At 39.8% G+C, this 27,743-nt stretch overlaps 1 protein-coding gene across 1 annotated transcript in view; it reads right to left on the bottom strand.

Annotated features, from left to right (window-relative positions):
* Nucleotides 1–27,743, bottom strand: part of LOC149813023 (transcription initiation factor TFIID subunit 6-like) — a 124,046-nt gene that overhangs the window by 2,538 nt on the left and 93,765 nt on the right. Inside the window, exon 8 of the mRNA XM_089991927.1 lies at nucleotides 9,856–9,980. Coding sequence (XP_089848053.1) covers nucleotides 9,856–9,980 — 125 coding nt within the window. The remainder of the gene's footprint in view (nucleotides 1–9,855; nucleotides 9,981–27,743) is intronic.

Raw genomic sequence — 27,743 nt, 5'->3', positions numbered from 1 at the left:
CATTCAGACTTCTGTTTTGGTAGATATAGGCAAAAAACCTATCGTTAATTCCACCATCTAGGACAAGTTGTATGAAAGAACCTCCACTTTGAAATTAGCACATCAGGGAAAACTATTTATTGATTTAACCATTGAAAAACTTAAGCAATGCTACACATCACATTTCTCTTATAAGAAAACATAGTCATACAAGTACAAGCACCCATATTTAATAGTGGTGTGGCCATCGGGCCAGGCTTCGGGTACCTGGCCCGAAACGGGTCAGTCTAAGGCCTTATCTTACAAACACAGCTAGCCCAACCCGATAACTTATTGGGTCGGACTCGGGCACTAGGGGTGGCCCGAGTCGAGCCCTAATTATTCACTAATTTAGGGTGTAAAATAAAAAATCAAAATTTAAAAAACAAGTATGGGTAATGGGGGTAATGGTTTTGGATATCTGAGCTGGGCTCAATCAAACCCAAGGCCAAATTCACTCAGATTGGGAGGAAACCCTTCACTCTCTCCCACTGAGCAATATGGGACTAATTTTCTTTGTGGGTTGGACAAAAAATGGAGGTTCTTTTTATAAATGTATTGCATTAATTATTGCTCTCCCTCCCATTCTTTCTCTATTGCATATCATTAATGTTTACAAAAAGCATCTTTCTAGTCTTTTTTATTATACTGCATTTAAGCAGCTACTTTACAAAAATCATCTTTCTGCCATTTTTTCTGTTAAAGTATTGCATTTAAGTAGCTGCTTTACAAAAATCATCTTTATGTCATTTTTTCTATGAAAGTATTCCATTTAAGTAGCTGCCTTAGTCCTATATCAATGAGATGAGAGAATGGGAACAGTTCTGCCATACATTATCAAGCTCTTGAGGGACTCTGTAATGAAGTATGCGAAAATATAACCTAGGAATGCAAAAGCATTCACAAAGTCCAATAATGGACAAGCACGATGGCACAAGACAAATACAAGTAAGAAGTCCACAATGGGACAATACAAAAGCCTTAAAAGGCTAACAAGTAAATAAAGAAATGAAATCTTTATTAAAGAGATCATTGGAATACCTTACAATACAAGGGGAGAAGAGAAGTCCCCTATTTATACACAAAAGAGGAAGAGTGAGAGGCCATTGGGGGCTCCCACATAGAGTCGTTGGGAGCCCCTAACGACTCTATGTTGGGACCCCCAATGCTATTAAAAAAGGAAAATAAAAAGAGAAATAAAAAAGAAACTAACCTAATTATAATAATTGTTTTTATAAACAACTATGTAAAAAGACTAAAATACCCTTATCAGGTATATATATATATATAATTTAACCCCCTCAAACTTTACGGAAAGATAACTGAAAGTTTGTTAAGAAGAAAAATAAAACGAGGAACAGGAAGTGTTTTGGTGAAGAAGTCCGCCAACTGGTACTCTAATGTGACATATGGCAATGTAATAGTTCCTCTTAGATATTTGTCACATACATAGTGACAACCCATCTCAATATGCTTAGTACGCTCGTGGAATGTATGATTGCTAGCGATGTAAATTGTACTTTTGTTATCACAACACATCTTTGAAAGTGTGGAGATGACTATACCCATATCACAGAAAAGACTTTGAAGCCACACAAGCTCCATAGTCGTAGTGACCATTGCACAATATTGAGCTTCAGTTGAGGATAACGATACTTTGTGTTGCTTCTTGCATCTCCATGAGATCATCGAGTCACCTAAAAACACACAGAAACCATGTAAAAAAACATTTTTTACTTAATTCACCATTTAAAAAAAGTATTTTGTATTTGAAAAAAAAATTTGTAATGAAATTTTTTTTGCTTATAAGGATTATATTTTTGGAAAAATGAAATCAACTCATTTTCCAAATAGAACTTTCGTTTCTAAAAGACCTTTTGAATTAGTGCATTTGGATGTTTGGGGACTTTTTCCCGTTATGTCAAAAGGAGGATACTCATATTATGTGACGTTTATTGATGATTTCACCAGATATGTATGGAGATACTTTCTTAGTTTCAAATCCGATGTCTTCTCATTATTTAAAAAAATACATATGATTGTCAAAAATCAATTTTCAAGCAACATCTTTATCCTTAGATCCGATTTGGGTGGTGAATATTTATCAAATGAGTTTCAAAATTATTTAGAAACAAATGAAATTTGTCATCAAAGATCATGTCCTAGAACTCCCAAACAAAATGAATTAGCCGAAAGAAAACATAAACACATCTTGTAAACCACTAGGACACTGCTTATTTCTAAAGAAATTCTGAAATATTTTTTTGTCGAAGCCGCTCTAACATCAACTTATTTAATAAATAGAATGACCTCATCATCTTTGCAAAATATATCTCCATATGAAAAATTATTTGAAAGAACACTCTAAAATTTTTTGGTTGTAAGTGCTTTGTGCTTTTTCATAAAAGAAATAAATTATCTCACAAAGCTATTGAATGTGTATTCTTAGGTTATGGAGAAAACCAAAAGGGATATAGATGTTTTGACCCAAAAAACAACAAACTATATGTTTCTAAAGATGTAAGCTTTTTAGAAAATGAAAATCGTTTTGAGAAGACCAAAGATAACAATGAAATTGAATATACCTTTTTATTTGATCTTCTACCACAAGAAGAGTTAATCTCTTATGATAATTCTTTGAATGACGAAGGGGATATTCCTCTAAATATCAATGAAAATGATAATGAAACTTATATAAACATAGGAATCAAGACCTTGTTTTAACTCTAACCTATGCTTAACCGGATCATGGATCTTGGCATCAGGTCCAAGTCCATATTATAATTGGATCATGGATCTTGGCATCGGATTCAAGATCCATATTACAAATGGATCATGGATCATGGCAATGAGTCCAAGATCCATATAAGGATCCACTTAACGTCAGCCTATATTATATATATTTTGCATTAATCTAAGCAATGAAATATATTTATTTAATAAAATTTTTTTTTATTAATCTATAACTTGGCAAAAATTTGTGAGATATTACAATTGACATTACACTACATTCCTCTGTTGATTATTGTTCTGACCAGCAACACGATTGTCTCCCTCTGTGGCATTTTGCACATTTTATGGAAGAGGAAGAATGCCCCTTCCACCAGCCCAATTATTTCGACTTCTGCAATGACCTCCTCTTCTCTTGGTCTGCCAAATTTTCCCATGACCAGCATTGAAGTTCATGTTCAACCTCTTGCGCGACATTTCACTGATGAATTTTTATCTTTTGCACATGGTTGGCTTCAAGATATAAGAGTGACATGTAGTCCTTCATAAAAAGGAAATGTTTCCTAATAGTAAAGGGAAACAACCAGCATGGTATATTTCAGGGGTCTAAACTAAGGCTCTTCTAGTGAAGGCATTGCGAGGCTTAAAAAGGTGCAAGCTATTAGTGGTGATCAGCCATCCTCACCTACTTTGAGTAGCACTTCAGATGTCTTGTCAGGGGTCCAACCAGATGGGAGCTTTCGTAGTCTCTTCTAGTGAAGGCATTGCGAAGCTTAAAAAGGTGCAAGCTATTAGTGGTGATCAGCCATCCTCACCTACTTTGAGTAGCACTTCAGATGTCTTGTCAAGGGTCCAAACTAAGGCTCTTGAGCATATTCAGTAGGAGATTCAGCAACTCTTTTAGATAGTTCTACTGATTGGCTAATAGATTTAGGGGCCTCACGTCACATGATAGCTCATGAATCCATTCTAGCCAACTGTGCTCCCTGTAGTGGCTCTATTCTTACTGTAGATAGCCCTTCTAGCCCTATCTTTAAGTGGATCCGTTACCCCTACTCATCCTGAAAAGAAATTGAATGTTTCTCATGTTCGTCATGTTCCCACACTTGCTATGAACCTCATCTCTTTTGGAAGAAATTGAACCATTACAAACCAATTTTGATTCTCTCCCAGTTGATTCTGTTGATGCAATTCAAGTCGCCCCTCCTACTATTCAGGTATGCTGTAGTTCTCGTGTTTCGGTTCCTCCCACTTGTTTTGTTTCTTATGAGACTTTCGCTCCAAAGCATCGCGCATTTTTAGTCCTAATCCATTCCTATGTCAAGTCCAGTTCTTATGTAGAGGTAGTTTATAAAGAAGAATGGCAGAGGACAAAGGCCGAATGGTTGAGTGCTTTGGAACAAATGCAAACTTGGGAGCTTGTAAAACTATCACCTTGAAAAAAATGTAGTGGGATGAAAATGTGTTTATAAAATTAAGACTAAGACAGATGGTTCAATTGAGAGGTATAAAGCCATATTAGTAGCTAAGGGATATAATCAATAGTATGACATTGATTTCGCATAAACATTTGCTCATGTGGCACACATGACATCTATTAGAACTTTGCTCGCAGTGGTTACTCTTAAGTATTGGAGTTTATGGTAGTTAGTATGAAAAATGCTCTTAAATGGAGATTTAGAAGAAGTCTACATGGAGCTTCCTCAAGGATATACTGATCCTAAAAGAAGAGATGCAAGCTAAAGAGAGCATTATATGGTCTCAAACAAGCTCTACGAGCGTGGTCTCAGAAATTTAGTTCAACAGTAAAATCATTAGGATTCGAGCAAAGTCATCATGATCCAACATTTTTGTGTCACCATCTAACCAATGTAAATGTAAACTTCTTTTATATGTAGATGATATGATTGTTATAGGGGATGATGTTCAGAAGATTGAAGTCACAAAAATAAAGTTGGCCAATGTATTTGAAACGAAGGATCTGAGAATCCTAAAATATTTTTTGGGTCTTGAGGTAGCATACTCAAGACGGGGAATCTATTTGGCCCAGCATAAGCATGTTACTGAATTAGTGTCAAAAGCAAGACTTGTTGATGATACTAAGAGAGTGGATTCTCCTATGGAAGCCAACGCAAAATTAAGAGCACATGGAGAAGAATTAGATGATCCAGTTATATACAAGCAATTGGTTGGTAGTCTAATATACCTAACCATAACCAGGCCAAATATTTCTTATGCTATGTCACATGGGTGCGGGTGCGGGGGTGCAGGGGTGCGGCACTTTCAAAAACCTTGGGTGCGGGGTGCGGGGGTGAGGCAGGGGAAAAAATGTAATATATATATATATAGAAGGGGGGTCCGAGGGTTCCCCCTGGAGCGGGTCCCGCATCCATGATTGCTCATTAGTGATTAGAAGGTTACCAAACATATTTCTAAATGTTGGGATTTGACTACCTATCATATGGGTGCCAATGAATTCAATGATTTCATAGACTTAGCAGGACTGATAGAGATTGATTATGGGTCTTCCTGTTTTACTTGGCATAACAAGCAAGTTGGTCCTAACTATCACGCCAGTAGGATCGATTGTTGCTTCGTTAATGACCATTGGATGTTCAGATCATCCCAACTCTTCCACCTTATGACAAACCGCAATACGTAGCATAAACAGATGAACTGACATCAGAGGGAGGACGAATCTTATGTGGTGGGAAGAGAGTATTTTTTGAGAGGCCTCAAATTATTTCTTCAAGTTATTTGTCAGGGGCTACATCAATCGTAACCCTTTTAAAGGTTGTCCAGATCCATGGGGTTGGAAGAGGAAGTGGTTAAGGTGGTCTTTATTCTTGATGGAGATAGCGCCCCAAGTTTAGATGGATACCCAGATAACTTCTTTACTTCATTCTGGTCTATTGTATCTAAAGACATTTCTGAGGCGGTGAGAGATTTCTTTCTCAAAGAGAAGATCTGTCCATGATGAGTTGTGGAGCCTGATTCATAGTTTTTGTCCTTGCAGGAAAGGGGGTCCGAGGGCTCCCCCCGGCGCGGGTCCGCAGCCCATTTCATAGGGCAAATTTAAAAAAAAAAATCCAAAAAATGGACTAAAATGACCCTGGGTGTGGTCAACGCACCCAGGGTCGGGTTGACCGCACCTGGTGCCGCACCCGCACCTGCGTCGAGTCGCGTCGCGTCGGCGCGGGTGCAACACCCCGCTAGCCGAATCCCTGTGACTTAGTTCTTATGTTGTTCATGCAATTAGCCAGTTCATGAGTACACCAAGATTAGTGTATCTTGTTGGTCTATTGAGGATAATCAGATATGTCAGAGACACTGCACTACGGGATGTTCTTCTACTTCTTGTGAGCTTAGAGTCTATTATGATGTTGATTTTGGGGGCTCTACTACTATCTATATCTACATTTTATGTGTTTTCTAAGAGTTCATTGATTTCATTGAAGAGAAAGAAACAACAGAGAGTGGCTCTATGTAATATCTCATAATTTTTCTATATGTTCAAAAATACAAATTTTAATTAAATAATTATATTTATATGTCTAAAATAAAAAATAATAAATTATATATGGGCTAACATCAATGTGGGTCTGGACCTGGTCTAGTGCCCATTGACGAGATCCATATATTAAATGTAACACCTGCAAATTTTATTTATTTTGACTTTTAAATTCGAGCAAAATTCTAGTTAAATTCAAGCTAAAATTAGGTTAAATTCAGGCGAAATTCAAGAGTTAAATGGAACTAAGACCCTAATTAGATCCGTTATGAAACGTAGATCTAGTAGGAGATCTGATTTGGTGATTTTGGATATGGGTTGGTCCAAAAAATGCATTTTTTTAAATTAGACCGACCTCTATTTTGGGTCTTTTTCAATTAGATCGGAGTCGACCTATATATATATATATATATATATATATATATATATATAGAGAGAGAGAGAGAGAGAGAGAGAGAGAGAGAGAGAGAGAGAGAGGTTGACGTCAATATGGATTTGGACCTACTCCCAAATCCATATTGACCAGTACCCATGAATGGGCTGAAATCCAAATGGATTTGGATCGTGGTTCCAACCCAAACCTATAATCCGTCCATAACTTTTAAAAAAAATGAATTTAAAACTTTAACATATATATATATATATATATATATATATATATATATATATATATATATATATATATATATATATATATATATATATATATATATATATATATATATATATATAAAGTAGTTATGATGGGGTGGAGTTCTACCACCTCATATCTATCTAGAAGGGGGAGCATCACCCCCTAGAAGCACTTTAGAGCATTCCTCTCTAAACTTGGAATGATCCCATTTGCATTATCTCAAAGCTTGAGGGGAAGTGTTGAAATATGTATATTTTCTTATCTCATGTACATACATGTAATTATAAGGGCATTTATGTACTTTAGTGTAACTCTAGAATAGAAGTCAAAGTAAGAGGTCCATTAGTGTCTAATTATTATTAATTTGTTACAGAAAAGGGGTCGATCCCTATATTGGTTGTAAGCTCTCATACTTTCTCAATGAAGTCTTCTAAGGGTTTTCCTCATCTTCTCTCTTGCATCGTTCCTTCTATAGCTCGAATAGTAAGAAGCTCCAAGTATCAGGCATTGGACATGTTGAGTTGCTTGGAGAACCATATATAATTCACATGTCCTGACCTTCTAACTTTGATTTTAATGTAAAATACCTTGTCCACAACACATATGACCCATCCACAATCTCTTCTACATTGGACCTATCTTGTCATATAAATCTCCTTGAAGATGAGGATGTCTTTGATGAGATTGTGATTAATCAAGTATTTAACTGAGTGGAAGGAATGACCTATTTAAAATAATACATACATTACATGCGAGGAACTCCATAGAATTAATCCAAACTTATTCAAGTCCTTCCAAAGTTAGATCAGGTTTGGGAATGAAACAATTCAAGCTGGAGAGTCAATGAAAACTATGATCCAACTAGATCCAGGAAAGTCAAGATACATACTTGTGACACTACAACAGTTGCGCTTTACGGAGACTAGTTTGCAAATATGTTCAAGACATGGTGCGACCCAATTTTGAGTTTTTTGTTGTTTTTTATTCCATTATAGTCTCAATTCAAAGTCATCGGTTTCTAGTTTAACTCAATTATAGCGATTTAGTTTCTATTTGTTTAGTTTTAATCAGAGTTACCAGTCGAGGAAGCGGGAGCGGGAAGCGATACGGGAAGCGGGAGTAGGAAGCGAGGCACTTTCAAAAATTTAGGAAGCGGGGAAGCGTGGGACTACTTAGAAAAAAATTCTGAACCGTCTCGGAAGCGAACCGGAAGCGAGGGGGAAGCGTGGGGGAAGCGCACTTCCCCAAAAAGGGGGACGTTTCCCCTCACGCTTCGGAAGCGTGACGTTTCGCGCTTCCCCTTTTACCTACGCGCTTCCGGTAACTCTGGTTTTAATTCTTGTTTTATTTGTTTCAGTTGAACACTGTTCAAGAGTTATTTAGTGGTAGCCAAAATCCAAGGTCCACATAACAAATATAAATAGTTTCAGGTTTCAATTTGAGTCAATATAAGTTTGATTATTGGATGAGAATTAAGTTTTTTTTCCTTGTATTTTGAAGCAAGAGCATCCTAAGCATGATGCTTACAAATGGCATAGTGTAATGGCATGGTCAACCCTTGGAGTGATTCAAAAATTTGTGCATCTCGTTTTTGCATATTTTTACCACAGCTTGATACAATTTGCTTTCAACAACCATAACTTTGCATCATTTGAAAACCAATAACAAATTACAACATTACTTGCCATTGATTTGCACATGAAAGCTCCTGATGTGGTTTATCTTAGATTGACTGTTTATTTTCATTTCTCTTCCTCTCTCCTCTTTTATTTTATCATACTTGATTTTTGCTTTCTTTCTCAGTTGTTACCCGTGTCTAATCCCCAGCAACAGATAACTGTTGATTGCTTTAACACCCACCTTAACATGGATACCAGCAACAGATAACTGTTGATTGCTTTAACACCCATCTTAACATGGATACCAGATCATTTTCATGAAGTTTTCCATTAAGTATAGTATGTGAGGGATATGGTAATAACAGAAATGGAGTATCCTTGTGACAGTACTGCCACAACTGGATGCCAATGCCTGTGACGTTTATAGGATTCAGTTTCAGGTGAGCTCCGTAACAAACAATGTACAAAAGAAACTGTACTGGCAGTTTAATATGTGAAAAAGATTGCATAACATGTTTTATATAGTCAAGGTCAGAGTAGGTTTTTTAATAGGACTGTACTAGCAGTTCAATATGTGAAAAAGACTGCATAACATGATATATATGGTCAAGGTCAGATTCAGCCTCATAAATTCAAGCTCAGATATCGTAGAGGATGTCTTGAGCCGACCTCAATGAAAATTCAAACTTGAATCTAAATCTCAGAGTTTATTAGTTAGATTTGATGGGGATTGACCTTGATCCATATCAATGTGAAGTGGATAAAAGAGATGGTCATCATGCACCCTTACACAACAACTCCTTAGGGGAAGGGCTGAGTAAGGTGGACAAATGATTAAGAGAATTGGAAGTTTGGTCTTTGCTATGGTTACACCTTCACCAGATGTCATCTAAAACCAAAGGTAATCCTCAAAGTGGAGACCAAATCAAGCATGCCAAAATTAGGTCTTCTCTTTAAATGATGTGCCAAACAAGTATACAACGTGGACATTTGTTTTGACATACAGAGAACGGAAGACATATTTGAAAAGAATCTCACAATGAGATCACTGTTATTGACAAATTGAAGCGAGCAAACATGGCCTTCTAACATCACGGTTGCATTTTTTACAGCTGAATATTTTTTTCATGACGAATAAATCAAATTGCATCTCTAATATAGACCTTAAGCAAAATCATTGACAAATGCAATGATTGATAAGGTCTATATAACCATAAAATTGCCTGAATGAAAACTAGCATAGTTCCATGAAAAAGAATCACTGAAGCACCCAAATATCATGAACCAACATGAAGCCATGAAGTAGCATAAGCCATAGAACTAGGTGTCTCATAAGTTCTAACCTCTTGCATATTGAAGAAACCATATTTGCTGTAAAATCTCTAAGCTCCCAGTGGTTATCTGCAAATCTATTCCCCAGCTTTTTGGCAACCAAGCAGGTGATAATAGATGGCATCAACTGGTGCAACTAAACAAAAAGAAAACTTTTAAGGTACTACAAATCTCATGCTTTTCCTTATACTGGCAAAGTAACATCTTCACACTGAATTAAAAAGCTAAAAATTAACTGATGAGCTTGTCTTCTCGAAGTGCAGCTTAATGGCTTGGAAAAGAAGATAGAAGATATGCCAAACATGAAAGAAAGAGACACTCACCCTAAATGATCCCAACATTCGGAGTGGCACATAAAAACATTAATATATCATATCTTGATTAGGATTAATAACAATTACACCCACTTTGTACTTTCATTATAATAACATGATTATTAGGTGCCATCTATGTCACATGGGTGCGGATACGGGTACGGGTGCGGAGCAATTTCAAAAATTTTGGACACAGGGACACGGCTATATATATATATATATATATATATATATATATATAATAAGATTGTAAATTTTAAAGCAAAAATAAAAAAGTAATTTTATTGAAGTAACAACACAAACTTACCAAAATAAATGGACAAAAATAGACTCAATCAAAGTTGACCGAGTCTAAAATGTGGACAGACTCGGCTCCGATGTGTTGACCGAGTCCGACACTTAGTTGACCGTGTCCACCCCGTGTCCGAAGCCGCACCCGTGTCGGGGCGTGTCAACGCGGGAGCGTCGACCTTTTAGCGGAGTCCGTGTGACTTAGGGTGCCATCAAGCATGGTTTTAATATTACACAAGTCTCGTCATTAGTACATGTTATGAAATTACCATTTAAGGTTGGAATTAATCTCAGTGGGCATATAAATTCCCCCTCAAGTTTGTAAGTCTAAGACCATTATGTACAACTTTTTTCTAGATAGTTAAACTTAGTAGCATTTATGCACCTCAACTAGGACTAAGTGAAAGTGTCAGCCAAGATTTTTAAAACTTGACAGAAGAAGCAATTCAACAAATTCTAGAGAATGAAACCATATTTATCTAAAGAGATTTGAATGAACAAATATAAAAGATAAAGAATGGATTTGAAAGAATACATGAAGGATATGACTTTGAAGATAAGAATGAGATAGGAAAAATGATTCTAGATTTTGCAATTGCTTTTGATTTGTGTCAAGGTTGTAAGTATCGCGTCATTACCCATATTGGTCGGGCCCAAAGTAACACCGTATCGTATTGTATTGTATCGTAAACGTATCATAAATTTTTAATAAAAAAAATCCAAAAAAGAATCAAGAAAAATCAGAAAAAAAATAGCAAAAAATCTAAAAAAAATTATAACACGTGTAACAATGATGAATTACACAAAATACAACCATAAAATCACATTTATGTCTCTATGCGCTATATAAGACATCATCAAACATCAACTAATATAGAATCATAGATAATATTGCATGCATATCTCACAAGAACAATGCCACAAGACTCATACTTTCATATTACATAAACATAAGCAAAATAACCAAGTTTATGAAATATTGATGCAGCGAGAGATCGAAGTTCCGACGTTAATGTTGATCTTTCAACGCACGATCAGTCGTGCAGAAACAAATGACTTAAGGGAAAACACTGAAGCAAGGGGGGGGGGGGGTGCGATTCAATCGATCCACCTTAATGGTTTATTAAAAAAATATAAAGAACTACAATGAATAATGGCAAAAAAAAACTAGGAAATGGAACTGGCGACTGGAAAGAAAAGAAAGGCAAAATGAAAAGACTGTTGCAGCTGAACGTGACAGAGAACCGAAGACTTCCAAAAAATCAATCTTCCCCCCTCTATGTAACCCTAAAGCAGGGTATTAGTAGGGCACAAAGAGAACTGGGTCTCGAATCCAGTCCCTGGACCCGAGAAAGCTCCACTCTGTTGATGGATCTGGGACATTGTCGAAGTGCGGTGCCGCTTCAGACCTTCGCTCGCCTGGAATAGGTGCGCAGGGGCATGTCCCTACATCGTGGTACCGGACTCGCGATCAGATCCATCATCTGGGTCCGATCGTCCATCCCATTGGTGTCGAGATCCCTAGCCATGCCCGGGTCACTCTGTATAGGCCCAGCCCGGCCGAGTCCTGCTCTGCATCATTCTCCCCTGGTTGGAAAGAAGTCGGCTCGGCTCTGACAACTTATTGTCACCACAATAAGCATATAGATCAGACACATTGAAGATAGGTGAAATGTGCCAATCGTCGGGCAGTTCAAGGAGGTAGGCATTCGGACCCAATCGCTGGAGGATCTGGTCATGTTTCTTAGAACTCAACTTACCATAAGTACCCACTGGGAAACGCTCAAGACGCAGGTAAACTCATACTAACTGACCTACTTGAAACTAAACATCACGACAACCTTAATCCACAAAAGCTTTGTAAGCTTTGTAATTTTCAACAAGTTTGGCTCGGACCTGTCGGTGCATATCACGCATGTACTCAACAGCATCAAACGCGTCTAGGGCTGGGTCTTGGAGGCTAGTCACGGGTGCTAGATCTACCAGATGTGTTGGTGAACGCCCATAAACCACTTGAAAATGAGACTTGCCTGTGGACCGGTTGATGGAACTATTGTAGGCAAACTCGGCTTGTGGCAAGACTAGGTCCCATGTCTTGACATTCTCCCCCACGAGACTCCTCAGTAGGTTCCCTAAAGTGCGGTTCACGACTTCTGTTTGGCCATCGGTTTGCGGGTGGTATGCACTACTGAACTGGAGCTTGGTTTTCAATAAAGCCCACAATGATTTCCAAAAATGACTCATAAAGCGAGTGTCACGATCTGAGGTGATCGAGTGAGGCAACCCATGGAAACAGGCCACATCCTTGAAGTAGTACGAGGCTACTAAAGAGGCGGCAGTGATTCGCTTTTACGGGACAAAGATAGCCATTTTGGAAAACCAGTCAACCACAACTAAGATGGAGTCAAAATGACGCGAGGTCCTGGAAAGACCCACAATAAAATCCATAAAGACGTGTTCCCAAGGTCGCTCAGGGATGGGCAAAGGAGTATACAGACCGTGTAACGACCCCAACTCATACCTTTGAAAATTGCAGATTTTTTTTCTAAGAGTTGCGGAAAACTTCCCAGAGACCTGGGGTCCATACAGTTCCAATTTCAGTTGGATAACCACACACCACAAACCAACTTACATTTATCATTCATAACCAACCAACTGAACACTTTTATTAATGAATCAAAAGAGTCATATTCAATGTCAAAAGTGAAATAACAACTTGCAGTAAATAAGAACTAAAAGAAAATAACAGTAGAGTCACTCTGTCCGTAAGTGAAGCCGTCTGAAACAAATGTGACCCTCGTATCTCCTCAGAAGCGAGTCCATTTCACTGATCACCTGCGTCTGGGAAAAACCAATAAAAGAAGAGGGTCAGAAATCCGAAGAATTCTGCGTACAGGTTTCCCTAATGAATCAAATAAGAAAAAGAGCATAAATAAGATTCATGTAATATTTTAGAAGGATACAATTATAACCAAATTATAAGGCAATTAACCATTCATGCAACAATAAAATAAACATTAGGCATGAGGGAACACTAAGTAAGTAACAATGATTATAATTTAATCAATAAAACAATTAAATGCAAAGAGATCAATATCATGCAATGATCAATATATAACAACCAAGTAAACAGGTAAACGTGCATGAACTAATGCATAGCAAAAATATGCATGATTTATGTGCAATGCATGAACCCTTATTATCTTTCATTTAAGCTCCCCGCTTTCCATATGCATGTCCTATTAAATGCACACAATCTTTAATTTCCGCTTTTTAATTTACCATTGCCCGCGGATACACCAAACAGGTACAGTCCCCGAGGTCAAGTAGGGTTCCCGAGGTAGCTTAACACACAATTTGTATTTTATTACCGGATTCCACACTTAGCCCTCGACCGATATCAGGAAACAACACCATCCATCGGAACCTTGGAAAACAGCATCCAAAGTCGAGGACACCAGGGAAAACAGCATCCACTGGCGCCACTTTCTTGGTATACCAAAACAAACTCACAGCTGTGACTAACACACCACTCCCGGGTAAAGTGGCGGATTCTCCCTAAAACCGTGGCCAGGAGAAGAACCTCAATATCAGGTTCAGGGGCAACAAAACGCACACGGAGTTTTTGTATCCTCACGGTTTTCCCTAAACCGCAATATCCAAGATTCCCACGCTAAAGCAGGGACATCAAGGAGAAAGTGAATTACACTGTTCTTTATTTTTTTTTATCTGGTTATTAATTCATTTCTTTTACATTTGCAAATTTACATGCAGAATTAATAACATAAGCTTGCACATCAGCATGCTAAGCTTTTCACGGGACCACCGCCCGTGACAACATAGAACAGTGCGGTAAAACAATAATATTACATTTGATTTGTTGCAATGCATCAAAATAACTAAAACAGAGAACAATTGGTTCACGAGGCTCACCCAGCCTCCTGATGATCCATTTGATTATCAATGCATTGACATGCAAAAATCATGAATAACAGGTCATTATGAATTCTTTTCTATGCTTTCATTTCATACACATGCTCATATCCCATGTATGATTTTATTTAGCCTATGCATTCATGTCAATGCATGCTTTAACATACTTGTTCTTGTCACATTCATACTTTGATGAAATTACACATCTTAATCAGCATATGAACCTTCAAGTGGTGGTGCACGTGTCAATACATCAAGTTAGTGTACGATATGCATAAAATGTAGCTTTGCAGCAAATACTTTGATTTTAGCTTAATGTGCGAAATGCAGGAAAACAAAACATATCATGCTCTTACACACATAGGTCTGAATATCAGGTAAGCATAAATATGAAAATTTCAAGAAGAACTAAACCTTACACAAGCTAATTTAACTCAGCCTATAATACTTAGTTTAAGCCTTGGAAAACAGCCTGTACGATAACCACCGAAAACATTTACATGTTTAGCTAAATTAGGATAACACCCATAACGTTTGTGTCATACAGATGGGTGTATGTCTAACAATCTTTGCACGTCCATATGCCTCTTAATCACCTTGTAAATAGGTATGACAGGATGCATGACATTAATCAATTATGCTACTAAGAAATTTAACAATTATGAAGCAAATGACCACTTACACATGAGTATATAAAAAAAAACAATATAACCATGCAAAGCTGGACTAACACAGGTATAATGTAGTCTTATTTGAGAAGCAATGACCCAGCCAATGCACTTGGATGAGGCTCCACAACCACCAGGCTCGGCCTGTCAAGCCAGCCAAATTCGGCTGGCCTGACAGCCAGCCCACCTTAACAAAACCTTTCATATATATAGATATATATATATATTGTTACAGATGGGGGCTGCCAACACTTTGGCAAGTGCTGCCAGACCTCACAGGGACTGGGTATTGCCCAGCCGACCCAATTTGATTTGGTTTAAGTCTAGTTGTTAAATACAGTAACCCAAGTTTTGTAAATGAGAACTCAGATAAATATGTATTTCAAGTTTTAGTTCTAATAAAATAAAATCTCAGGTTCAGCGAGTATCAAAACTATAGATGTAATACGCCTCCGAGCTTAGCCTGTATGCACTATAAGTATTACTCATATAAGAGAACTAGTTCAACCCTGAAAACGAAATGGGGGCAACAAACATAGGAAAAATAAAAGAAACATAACGCTAACAGGTAAGTAGAGTTGAAACTCTCCTCTGAACACTACAAACCAAATGTGAATCTGGGTTTGGGCAGATTCTGGATTCAAATTCTGAAACGCAACAACAAGTAAAAAGAAGCATAAACAACCAAAAACAGAGTGGAAACATGTAGGATCCAAAAACCTATTTACATATTAACAATTAAAATTTTCTTTTAGAATTGATATCTGATCACAGGAGTGTACCATTCAGCATGTCTACAATTTATCTTAGTTTTCATTAACCTCAAAACATAACACAAAAGAATATGTACTTTCAGAAATTAGTCCAAAAAATTTCCAGACTTCGATATATAGCAAGCGTTAAGCCTATTCCAATACTTATTAAGACTACAGAGGTTTCACAGCAACATCGATCGACTATTAAACATGCAAAGCTTTATCTAGATGGAATTCACCAGAAGACATAATACCTACGCCAATTAATAAACAGAGGCTTATTCAAAAGAATCGTGTATGGGTAGATCTCCCTCCAAAAGGACTTAGAGTCATAGTTCAACAACCCAAAACTCCATCAATCAGCGGACTGAAATCCCTAAAATTGCCGATTTGGGGTATCTGGCACATCAAACCCCCAAATCTGCCTCTCCCCAATGATTACCATAAAATATTCCATGGAAAGCAAATCTACACCCTCTTTCTCACTAGAAATCAAAAGGAACACTCGTACCTTTGAATCAATGTTAGGTGGCTGCTGAAACTGCTTGCCGTGAGAGAAAGGGGGGGTCGTTGATGGCCCTGCTGGCTGTGAACCGCAGCTAGGGCTGGCGTCGGTGGTTGCCGCACCCAAGGGAAAGAACAGGAGACGGGGCTGCCATAGCCTGCGGTGGCTGCAACCTTCCGGTGACCTTCAGCCCTCCGATGCACGCCCACACGAGAGAGAGAGAGAGAGAGAGAGAGAGGCGAGGGAAGAGGGTGAGACCCCCCTCTTCCACCTTCCTTTTATCGCCGCCCCCCCCCCCCCCCCCTCTTGCCGAGATGGGGGGGGGGGGGGGGGTTGGTTACGCCTTGCGTAACCCCCCTCCTGCCCCCTTTCTTTTCCTGTTAGGGTTTTATCGGGCAACCCTTATCGGGTTGCCCCTTACCTTTTAAAAAAACAAAGCTGCTACAGGGGCACGGGGTGGGGCTCGGGTCCGGACCCGAGACCCGAGACCCGACTCCAATCTATATGGATCCACAAGTTGGATCCGAATGGATCCAACTGTGGATCCTCGGATAAGTTTTAAAATTTAAAATTTTATTTGATTTGAATTTCATAAAATTTTAACCCCCATCAATATGGATCCGCAAGTTGGATCCAACTGTGGATCCTCGAGTTTGCTATATATATATATATGTATATATACATATGTATTTATGTATATTTCTCTTTTATTACTAATATTAATATTATTTTAGTATAACACAATTATTTAGGCATAAATACCCCTTTATGGGTCCCGGATCCGCGACTTGGATCCCGGACCCAAATCACATTGTTATGAAATATATATCATAATATTTTTAAATAAAAGCCTAAAAATTAAGGTTATTACAGACCGCTATTCTGATGTCGACCCTTGGACACTTGACACACTCGACAACTCTGGACAAACTTGACAACGTCTTTACGCATTTTGAACCAAAAGTAGCGTTCATCTAACAGTGTGAACGTCTTATCGTGTCCAAAAGGCCCAGCTAGTCCCCCTTCGTGTAACTCAAAAATCAACTGAAGCCTAAGAGAGGAATGCTGACACACAGAGTTGATTACCTCGAAAAAGGTAACCGTTATGTATAATGAATCGTGGGTCTGCCATGCTGGTAGAGGAGAGACACCCTTCCCAGACCTGCTGAAAATCAGGGTCCGTCGGGTACAACTCCTTGCACTGCTCAAACCCAATGATCTGCACGGACATAGTCATTAAAAGACTATCCTTCCTGCTAAGGGCATCAGCTATCTTGTTCAAAGTGCCGGATTGATGGCAAATCGTAAAAGTGCACTCTTGCAAGAAACTGACCCACTTGGTGTACCTCGCACTTAACTTCTTTTGACTGTTTAAATACTTCAATGCCTCATGATCCGTGTACAAGACGAACTCCTTATAAATGAGATAGTGCCTCCAATAACGAAGGGCTTGTATAACGGCATAAAACTCGACATCATAAGTAGAATATTGGCATCTCGACTGAGTCAACTTTTCACTAAAGAACGCAATAGGCCTGCAGTTCTGACTCAGGACGACACCAATCCCCACTTTAGAGGCATCGCACTCAACCTCAAAAACTGCGCTAAAATCAGGAAGGGCTAGGACGGGGCACTAGTCATTTTCTCTTTGATGAGCGTGAAAGCTTTGCCCGCGGCTGAGGTCCAATGGAAACTAGTACCCTTTAGGCACTCTGTGATAGGGGCCATGAGGGTGCTAAAATTCCTCACAAAACGACGGTAGGTGGCCAACCCATGGAAACTATGGATCTCTCCTATAGTCCGCGGGATAGGCCACTCTACAATAGCTCGGACTTTAGCAGGATCAGCCTTCACTCCATCAGACGACACTATAAAACCCAAAAACACCATGCTTGACGTCATGAGCTCACATTTTTTGGCATTCGCATAGAGTTTCTCTTTCCTCAAATGATTAGACAAAGAAGAACTGTAAACTAAAATGTCATCAAAATAGACAACGACAAATTGTCTGATACAAGGACGCAACACTTGGGTCATCATGTTCATGAAAGTACTTGGAGCATTTGATAACCCGAAGGGCATGACTAACCACTCGTACAATCCATCACGTGTCTTGAATGCCATTTTTCACTCATCCCCTTACCGGATACGGATTTGGTGGTACCCGCTTTTGAATCGATTTTCGAAAAAATAGAGGCACCAGCCAGCATATCAAACATGTCAGCCAACCAGAGAATGGGGAAACGGTATTTGACAGTGATGTGATTGATTGCCTTACTATCGACACACATGCGCATGGACCCATCTTTCTTGGGAGTGAGCAGGGCAGGTACTGCGCAAGGGCTAACACTCTCATGAATGAACCCCTTTTGCAATAGCTCTTGGACCTGTCTCAACAATTCGGCATGCTCTGACGGGTTCATGCGATACGTGGGTAGGTTTGGTAGACTCGATCCGGGGAAAAAATCTATGGCATGTTGCACCACCCTCATCGAAGGTAGGCCATCAGGAAGGTCGTCTGGTATGATATCACGGAACTCTTCGACAAAGAGCGTGATTTCCGTGGGAACGGGTAGAGACATACTCATAGTCGGTTTGGCCACCAGGGCATAGCAATAATTGTCCTCACTGCAGTGACTCAAGAAAGTCCAGTGGGATAGGCCCGCAAGCTGGGGAACTCGCTTGGGCTTATCCACAGTGGAAAAACCGGTCTCCTTGATAGGAAGGAGGATTATTTTATGCCCTTTGAAAATAAAGGGGTACGTGTTCCTACGGCCATCGTGAATAGTCTTACGATCAAACTGCCAGGGACATCCCAAGAGAATATGACAGGCATAGAGGCCACATCACACCATACTTCATCGTGGTAATGCTCTCCTATAGAGAATCTGACTAGACATTGTTGGGTGATAGGAACTTCATTTCCCCTTTTGAACCACGCCATTTTGTATGGTTGAACCAGTTTTTCCGTTTTCAAATTCAGGGTGGACACAACGTTTTCAGAAACCATGTTTTCACAAGCTCCAGTGTCAATGATGACATCACATGCATGGCCGTCACAATTGCACCTGGTTCTAAAGATGTTATTTTGCAATGATTTTGCGGGGGTCGACTCTCAGGGTACGGTTAGGACATGACAAATAGACAATAAATTCTCGACGTTACCATCGAACTCTACAACTTCTCTTTCATGCTCCCCCTCAACCGAGGACTCGCCCTCACTCTCACTATCTGACGATAACTCAACCACGGGTTCTATGAAATGGGCGTTCTTGGTCATGGTGGGGCACTTGGAGGCAACATGTCCTAACTCTTGACATAAAAAACAACGTATGGTAAACTCACTAGGCTTTGACTTGGACCTGGTATGATAGGCGGGTCTGGACTGGTCAGGCTTGTTGGTGTCTACTCTTGGGGTAAACTTTAAGTCTTCCTTCCTTGGGGAGCTCGCTCCCCTGGTTGGGAAACTCTACTTGGGTCGACTGGTCTGATCGCTCCGAGAAACTCTATACTCCTGCCTCCTTTTTAATTTTTCCTCCACATTCATGGCATAACTGCTGGCCTAATCCAATGACTCGACTGTGACACAACTAAAATCATCAGAAATAGCAGGACAGAAATCAAAGATATACCTCGTGACCTACTGTCGGGCGATCTCCTCGATCTGCACTCGCAGGGATAGGCGATGAAACTCAGCACTGTACTCCGCCACGGTATGGGTGCCTTGAGGCAGGGTCAGGTACTCCTTGTAGGCTCTCTCAGTGTGATCCGATGGCACGAACTTGGACTGCATCAATCTCTGCCTCTCTTCTCATGTCTGCACACGCTCTTGCCATTGCCGTCCCATCGACCTTTGTAGCTCAACCCACCATGTCTGCGCTAGGCCCCTCAATCGAGTGGACGCTAGAGAGACACGACGGTGCTCAGCTATAGAGTGGTAGTTGAAGAAAAACTGTACGACATAGACCCAGTCGAAGAACTGATCTGCGCCGAATTGTCCCGCGAACTCTGAAAGGTCCAGCTTCACCCCGTAGGTGGAGGGTGTGAGAAAGGGGTCCTTGATCTCTACAGACCTGTCACCGAGATAGAGAGAGAGAGAGAGAGAGAGAGAGAGAGAAAGAAAGAGCGTCAGAGCCTTGTGGCTACGCCTTTCAGTCTATTAATATATTGAGTATATAATTCTAGGGTACAAAAATACCCCTTAATAGCATTGTAATTTACATTATACATTGATTGGGTCTGGACCCGATCCAGTATATAGATCGGGTCGGGTCCTGCATATACATAATGACGACTTCTTTTCAGCCTCCCTCAAGTTGTGCATGGTCCTGAACCATGAACAACTTGCCTTTCAGAAACCAAAATCTGTCCTTTGTCAACCCTTTAGTGAGAATGTCAGCAACTTGTTCTTCACTTGGCACATACATTGGCTCAATCTCTTTATCTTCAACCTTTTTCCTAATAAAATGTTGATCTATTTCAATATGTTTTGCTCGACTATGATGGATGGGATTGAAAAACATGTTGATGGCACTTTGATTGTCACACAGTAGCAGTGACCGAGCAATCGGTTCTCCCATTTCTGTCAGGAGATGTCTTATCCATGTAGCCTCAGTCGTGGCAGCAGCCATCGATCTGTATTCAGCCTCAGTGCTTGACCTAGCAACCACCTTTTGTTTTCTACTGCTCCAGGATACCAAGTTTGATCCAATGAAGCTGTAATAACTGGATATTGATCGCCGTTCATCTGGATCACTCGCCCAATCAGCATAAATGACGATCTTATGGCCCCCGTCTGGATCTAATTCTCTTTTCTTGTATACCAGCCCATCACCAATTGTACCCTTCAGGTAACGAAGTATTAGTTTGACTGCCTCCATATGTGACATATGAGGTTCATGCATAAACTAGGACACCTGATTAACCGAGTACACTATATCAGGTCTAGTAAAAGTCAGGTATTGCAACATGCCAACTAAGTTGCGATACTTAGTGGGATCTCCATATATATCCCCTTCCTTTGAACTCAGTTTCTGATGAATGACACTTGGAGTTGTTAACGGCTTACAATCTGTCATGCCTGCTCTGCTGAGGATGTCCAACGTGTATTTGTGTTGAGTAAGTGTGAGTGTATCACTTCTTTTATCAACTTCTACCCCAAGAAAATATCGTAGCTCTCCCAAATCTTTCATCTTAAATCTCTAATTTAATAACTTCTCACCTGCTCAATGTGACTTTTACAGTTCCTTATGATGATGTCATCTACATATATCAATAGAAGAGTAGTGACGCCTTGTTCATTGTGAATAAATAATGAGTGATCCAGAAGGGACCGAGAGAAGTCATGCTTTTGTATCTCTAGAGAAAAACTGTCGAACCAGGAACGAGAAGCTTGTTTCAAACCATAGAGTGCTCTCTTTAACTTGCATACATATTTTTTGGCATCTCGTAGGTTGTTCCATGTAGATCTCCTTTTTTAAATCCCCATGCAGAAATGCATTTTTTACATCCAGCTGACTCAATGTCCATCTATGTTCAATGGCTAGACTCAACACGATGTGAATGATCCCCATTTTAACTACAGGACTAAAAGTTTCATCAAAGTCTTGTCCTTCCTCTTGTGTGAATCCCTTGGCTACAAGTCTAGCCTTATACCTTTCGATGCTCCCATTTGGTTTATACTTTATCTTGTACACCCATTTTGACCCAACAACATTTTTGTTTAGTGGTCTAGGTACAATCTCCCATGTCCCACATTCATGTAAGGCCTCCATTTCTTCATTCATTGCTTCTACCCATCTTCTAGAGCTCGTAGCTTGATAAAACATGAGGGGCTCATCCTCTTTACTTATGGATGTCAAGAATAACTGAAAATCCAATGAAATTTTTTTATAACTTACCCACCTGTCAAGCGGATGTTGAATCTGTGACGATCTTCTGATATCCATCATCTGTGAAGCGGGATCAGATGGATTCGTACTTGTACAAGGAATGAATGAGGGCTCTTTCTCTCATCGGGTGTACACAACACCCTTATACCTTGTTGGCTCCAAGTCCTGTGTAACAGTCTCTTCCGTTTGAGTTTCATTAGCTGATTCCTCATGTGTCTCCTTCTGATTGCAGTTTGCTGGACAGTTTGCTTTACCATTGGAAAAGAGTTCTGAATTTAACCATAGGTAGTATACCTCAACGCTGGGGCTTGAGTTATCAGCATGAAGGCTTGAATTAGCAGGCTGATCATCAAAGTTCATTTCATTAAAAACTAAATTTCTCGATATTTTAACACGCTTACTCAGGGGATCATAGCACCTGTACCCTTTGTAGTCTTCTGCATATCCTATAAACCTACATTTTAAGGCTTTATCTTGGAACTTGTGCCTTTGTGAGTTGTCAATGTGAACATAGCAAACAGACCCAAACACACGTAATTCATGATAATCAGGTTGTATGCCAAATAGAGAGAAATATGGTGACTTATTTTCTAAGATACTCATGGGAGTCGATTTATCACATGAACTGTGGAGTGAAAAGCCTCAGTCCATAATGATACAGGGAGATTGCTCCCGTGTATCATGCTCATTGCAGTCTCAACAATATGTCGATGCTTCCTCTCAGCAATCCCATTTTGTTGAGGTGTATGCGGAAAAGACACTCTTCTCTTTATCCCATTATGTTGAAGGAAACTAACAAAGTCACTCGAGGAGAATTCACCTCCTCCATCACATTGAAAATTAAGAATGTTGGTAGAGAAATGATTTTGAACAAAAAAATGAAATCTCTGGAACAATCCAAAAACTTCTGATTTGTGCTTCATAAAAAATATTCAAGTATAACGTGAGTAACTATCAATGAAAATAAGATAATATTTACTGCCAGAAAGAGAAGTAATTGGGGCAGGACCCCAGACATCTGAACAAATGACCTCAAATGGCCTTGAAGCTCTTTTATTAATGGAAGCAAATGGTAAAACATGACTCTTACATAAATGACAACTAGAACACTTTGTATCAATGACCTCTGAACTCAGACTGGACTTAAGAATGAGATTATTCAAGACAAGTTTTTCAATAAAATGGCGACCACAATGGCCAAGACGACTATGCCAAAGTCTTGGCTTATTACATTCAGAAATAGTAAACACAAAATCAGGATAAAAAAATTGACGTTGGTGAGGCTTCAAGGATGAATAGTCGGAATGAACAGAGGAAGGATCTTCTTGAAAGATGTACATGTTGCCCCATCGTTTTCCTTCAGCGAATGTCTTCCTCGTGCGAAGATCCTTGACATAAACAGAAGAGGGAGTAAATTCAACGGAAGCATTAACATCATCAACAAGTTTTGAGACAGAAACAATGTTCTTTTGAATATTAGGTGCATGGATGACACTTGGAAGATTAAGAGAGGACTTTGACATGGGTATAATGGCATTTCCAATATGTGCGATAGAGTAATGAGATCCATATCCTGTGACTATGCTATTCTTACCAACATAAGGAGTAAGAGTCAAGAGTTTACCTACATCACCCGTGACATGAGTAGTTGCTCCGAAGTCGACATACCAAATGCCTTTGTCATTTTGGTTCATATTCAATCCTGCCAAGGCCAGCAACTCCTTTACTTCTCCATCCTTCCTAGCCTCTATTTGTGGGACTTTCCCTTTGTTTTAAGGATTAAACCAACAATTTGCTTTAATGTGCCCTTTCTTGTCGCATAGAAAACAGGTGGGAATGGGTCTTTGTCCTTTTATATTGGGTGTTGGAAGTATACCTCGACCTCCATTGGTATTTCTCCCTTGGCCTCCCTTTCCTCGAAAGAAACTTCCTCGTCCTCGACCATAACTCATTCCCCGTAGCTAGCACATCTTGGGTTCCTGAATGTCCATGAGAATCTTCAGAAGATCCTTTCAAAGTCATTTCATATTGCAATAATTTCGCACGAAGATCTTCAAACTTTGGAAGTTCTGGTAAACATAGTAAGGTTGTCGTCATAACATGATAGTTTGGCCCCAATCCACTCAAGGTTTGTAGCTTTATCTTTTTCACTGACAAGACACCCAACAATAGCCAGTTGGTCTGTGATGCCTTTTATTTTGTTCAGGTATTCCATAATAGACATGGAATCTTTCTTCAGCATTTGAAACTCTCGCTTAAGAAACATAATTCTTGCCTCAGAAATTTGTGAATATGTTTGAACTAACTTGTCCCACAGTTCCTTGGCCGAACAATCATTAGGAAGGGCAACAAGGACCTCCTGTGAGAGAGATGAAGTGATGTATGCCACTAGCGATTGATCCCTCTTCATCCAAGCAACATATTCCGGATTCTTGTGAAGAACAATAGATTGTTCTCCTTTATCGTCCGCTTTTTCCTGCGAAATGAATTCTGGAGGCGGTGGAACCGATCCATCCAGATGACCAGAGAGGTCCTGACTCTTTATAAATGGGATGATCTGTCTTTTCCAAGTTAAGAAGTTTGAGTTATTCAGTTTTTCAGAGACTAGTTGACCGAGAAAGCTGGAGGACAGACATGATTGCGCATGAGTGAAATCCATTTGAGAGAAAACCTGAACTGACACTTAGGTATGAGAGACAAAATAAAGGGCTCGGCTAATCAGCTTCACGTGTTTGATCAAAATCATGTGGCTGGACTTCGCTAACAGAAAGATAATCAATTTCACGTGGCTGGATTCGGCTAACAGAGCACTCGACTAACAAAGCACTCGGCTAACAGATAGTAGAAGCATGTCTCGGCTAACAGAAAAGCAGGAGAAACAAGTTCACGTGTTGGATCAATTTCACGTGGCTGTACTCGGCAAACAGAAAAAGAATAATGTGATTTCAGAAAATGCGATCAAAAGTGATTTCAGAACCCACGAAACAACAGAGGTTAACAGAGATTTCAGAAGCACAGATTGTAGAAAAACAGAAGAACCACAGTGATCTGAAGTAAAAACAGAGGTATGATTTCAGATTAAAGGTGAATAAGTTGACAAAGAGAGAAGAACGACCTGTGATCGAGAAACACAGGAGGTCGAGTTTTTCACAGATTCACGTGCCTGTCACCGTGAAACCAAAATTGAGCTTTTCACACCCAGACTTGGTCAGATCCACGCGCCTGTCGACTTTCACGTTGATAGGATGAAAACGAGGCAACTCTTCACTCCCAGACATCACGCTGCTCTGATACCATGTGAGAAAGGGGTCCTTGATCTCTACACAGACCTGTCACCGAGATAGAGAGAGAGAGAGAGAGAGATTCCAGAGAAAGGGCGTCAGAGCCTTGTGGCTGCGCCTTTCAGTCTATTAATATATTGAGTATGTAATTCTAGGGTACAGAAATACCCCTTAATAACATTGTAATTTACATTATACATTGATTGGGTCTGGACCCGATCCAGTATGTAGATCGGGTTGGGTCCTGCATATACATAATGACGACTTCTTTTCAGAGGGGTGCTCTGACGCTCTTTGCTGACGAGGTTCCACCATTCTTGCAGGGTACTCATTCCAGAAGGCTTCATCGTCAATCAAGGCAGTGTCATCCTCGTCACGGTACTGCTCGACTGGAGGTTGATGCTGACGGATTCCATTGACATGTGGTCGGCACTCAGGTCGCGTTGGCCCCTACAGGATCTGCATAGCCACTGCTTGAAGCTGTCTTGGTCTGGCCCGCCCTTGGGTGGGAGCCATCTGCAGCCATCGTTGAGGCAACAATATAGTAGGGGGTAAAAGAATATGAGTGAGATAGGTTTCTTCACGCATCACCTGCACAGGAAACAGAAAGAAAGACAGAGAGAAGCAAAAAGGCTGGGGCGGCAGAAGAATACACGACCTCCAAGCCCTAATTCATATATATAAACATAAGTAATATGATATTATAATATTGCCATTAATGAAACATTATTCTGCGTGTTTTGATATAACGTGCATATGGATCTGGATCCAGATCCATACGCATACTATATTTTAACACCCTCCCTCAAGTTGTACGTGGTTTTGAAGCATGTACAACTTGCTCTTCAATAGCCAAAATTGTCGTCCTGTTAACCCTTTGGTAAACAAGTCTGTCACTTGATCTTCTGTTCGAACATGACGTAGTTCTATCTCCTTCATCTCGACTTTCTGCCGTATAAAATGTTGATCAATCTCAATATGCTTCGTTCTGCTATGTTGAACAAGATTACACACAATGTTTATTGCGCTTTGATTATCACATAGAAGAAATGATCGAATAAGTGTCTCCCCAAGGTCACTCAATAAGTGTCTAATCCATGTAGCTTCTGTCGTGCCTGTAGCCGTTGACCTGTATTCAGCCTCTGTACTTGATCGTGCCACTGCCTTTTGTTTTCTGCTGCTCCAGGACACTAAATTGTGTCTAATATATACATAATATCCAGATACAGACCGTCTCTCATCTGGATCTCCTGCCCAATCTGCATCTGTATAAGTGATGAGTTCATGCCCTTTATGTAGGTTATTGTTCTTGCGATAAACAAGTCTGTCTCCTATAGTTCCTTTTAAATAGCGTAGAATGCGCTTCACAGCTTCCATATGACCTTCCGTTGGAGCATGCATAAATTGGGATACCTGATTAACAGCATAAACTATATCAGGTCTGGTAAAGGTCAAATACTGCAGCATCCCCACGAGACTTCTATACGTTGTAGGGTTGACACAAAGATGGCTATTTTCAGAGCTCATCCTTTGATGTAATATACTGAGAGTACTCACTGGTTTGCAATTCGTCATCCCGGCTCTTTCCAGAAGATCAAGAGTGTATTTTTGTTGCATGAGTGTCAATGTGTCCTGTTGTTTGTCAACTTCCACACCAAGGAAGTACCTCAACTCCCCTAAATCTTTCATCTTGAAAGTTTTCATTAAAAATCGCTTCACGTCTTGCACATGGTTATCTGAACTCCCAGTGATCATAATGTCATCAACATATATAAGAAGTATAACGATGTCTGTCTTTTGATAAACAAAGAGCGAGTGATCCAAAAAGCATTTTCTAAAACCATAGCCTTGGATTTGCATAGAGAAACTTTCAAACCAAGAACGAGACGCCTGTTTCAACTCATACAAAGATTTCCTTAGTTTGCATACCCAGGCAGTAGGGTCCTTCTCGGCATATCCAGGTGGTTGCTCCATATATACTTCCTCCTTTAAAGTTTCATGCAAGAATGCATTTTTAACATCCATCTGGCTAAGCCTCCATCCTCGATCGACTGCTAGGGATATGATGACACGAATTGTACCCATTTTGACTACCGGACTAAAGGTCTCATCGTAATCTTCACCATATTGTTGTGTAAACCCTCGAGCAACAAGTCGCGCCTTATATCAGTCAATACTACCTTTGGGTTTATACTTTGTTTTATAAACCCATTTTGAGCCAACAACATTCTTTCCTTCCGGTCGAGGTACTATTTCCCAAA

The sequence above is a fragment of the Nuphar pumila genome, chromosome 16 (assembly GCF_984573655.1).
Source record: "Nuphar pumila chromosome 16, dmNupPumi1.hap1.1, whole genome shotgun sequence".
Classification (NCBI taxonomy): Eukaryota; Viridiplantae; Streptophyta; class Magnoliopsida; order Nymphaeales; family Nymphaeaceae; genus Nuphar; species Nuphar pumila.
The sequence above is the reverse complement of the archived record's forward strand: the minus strand, read 5'-3'. Positions and strand labels throughout refer to the sequence as shown.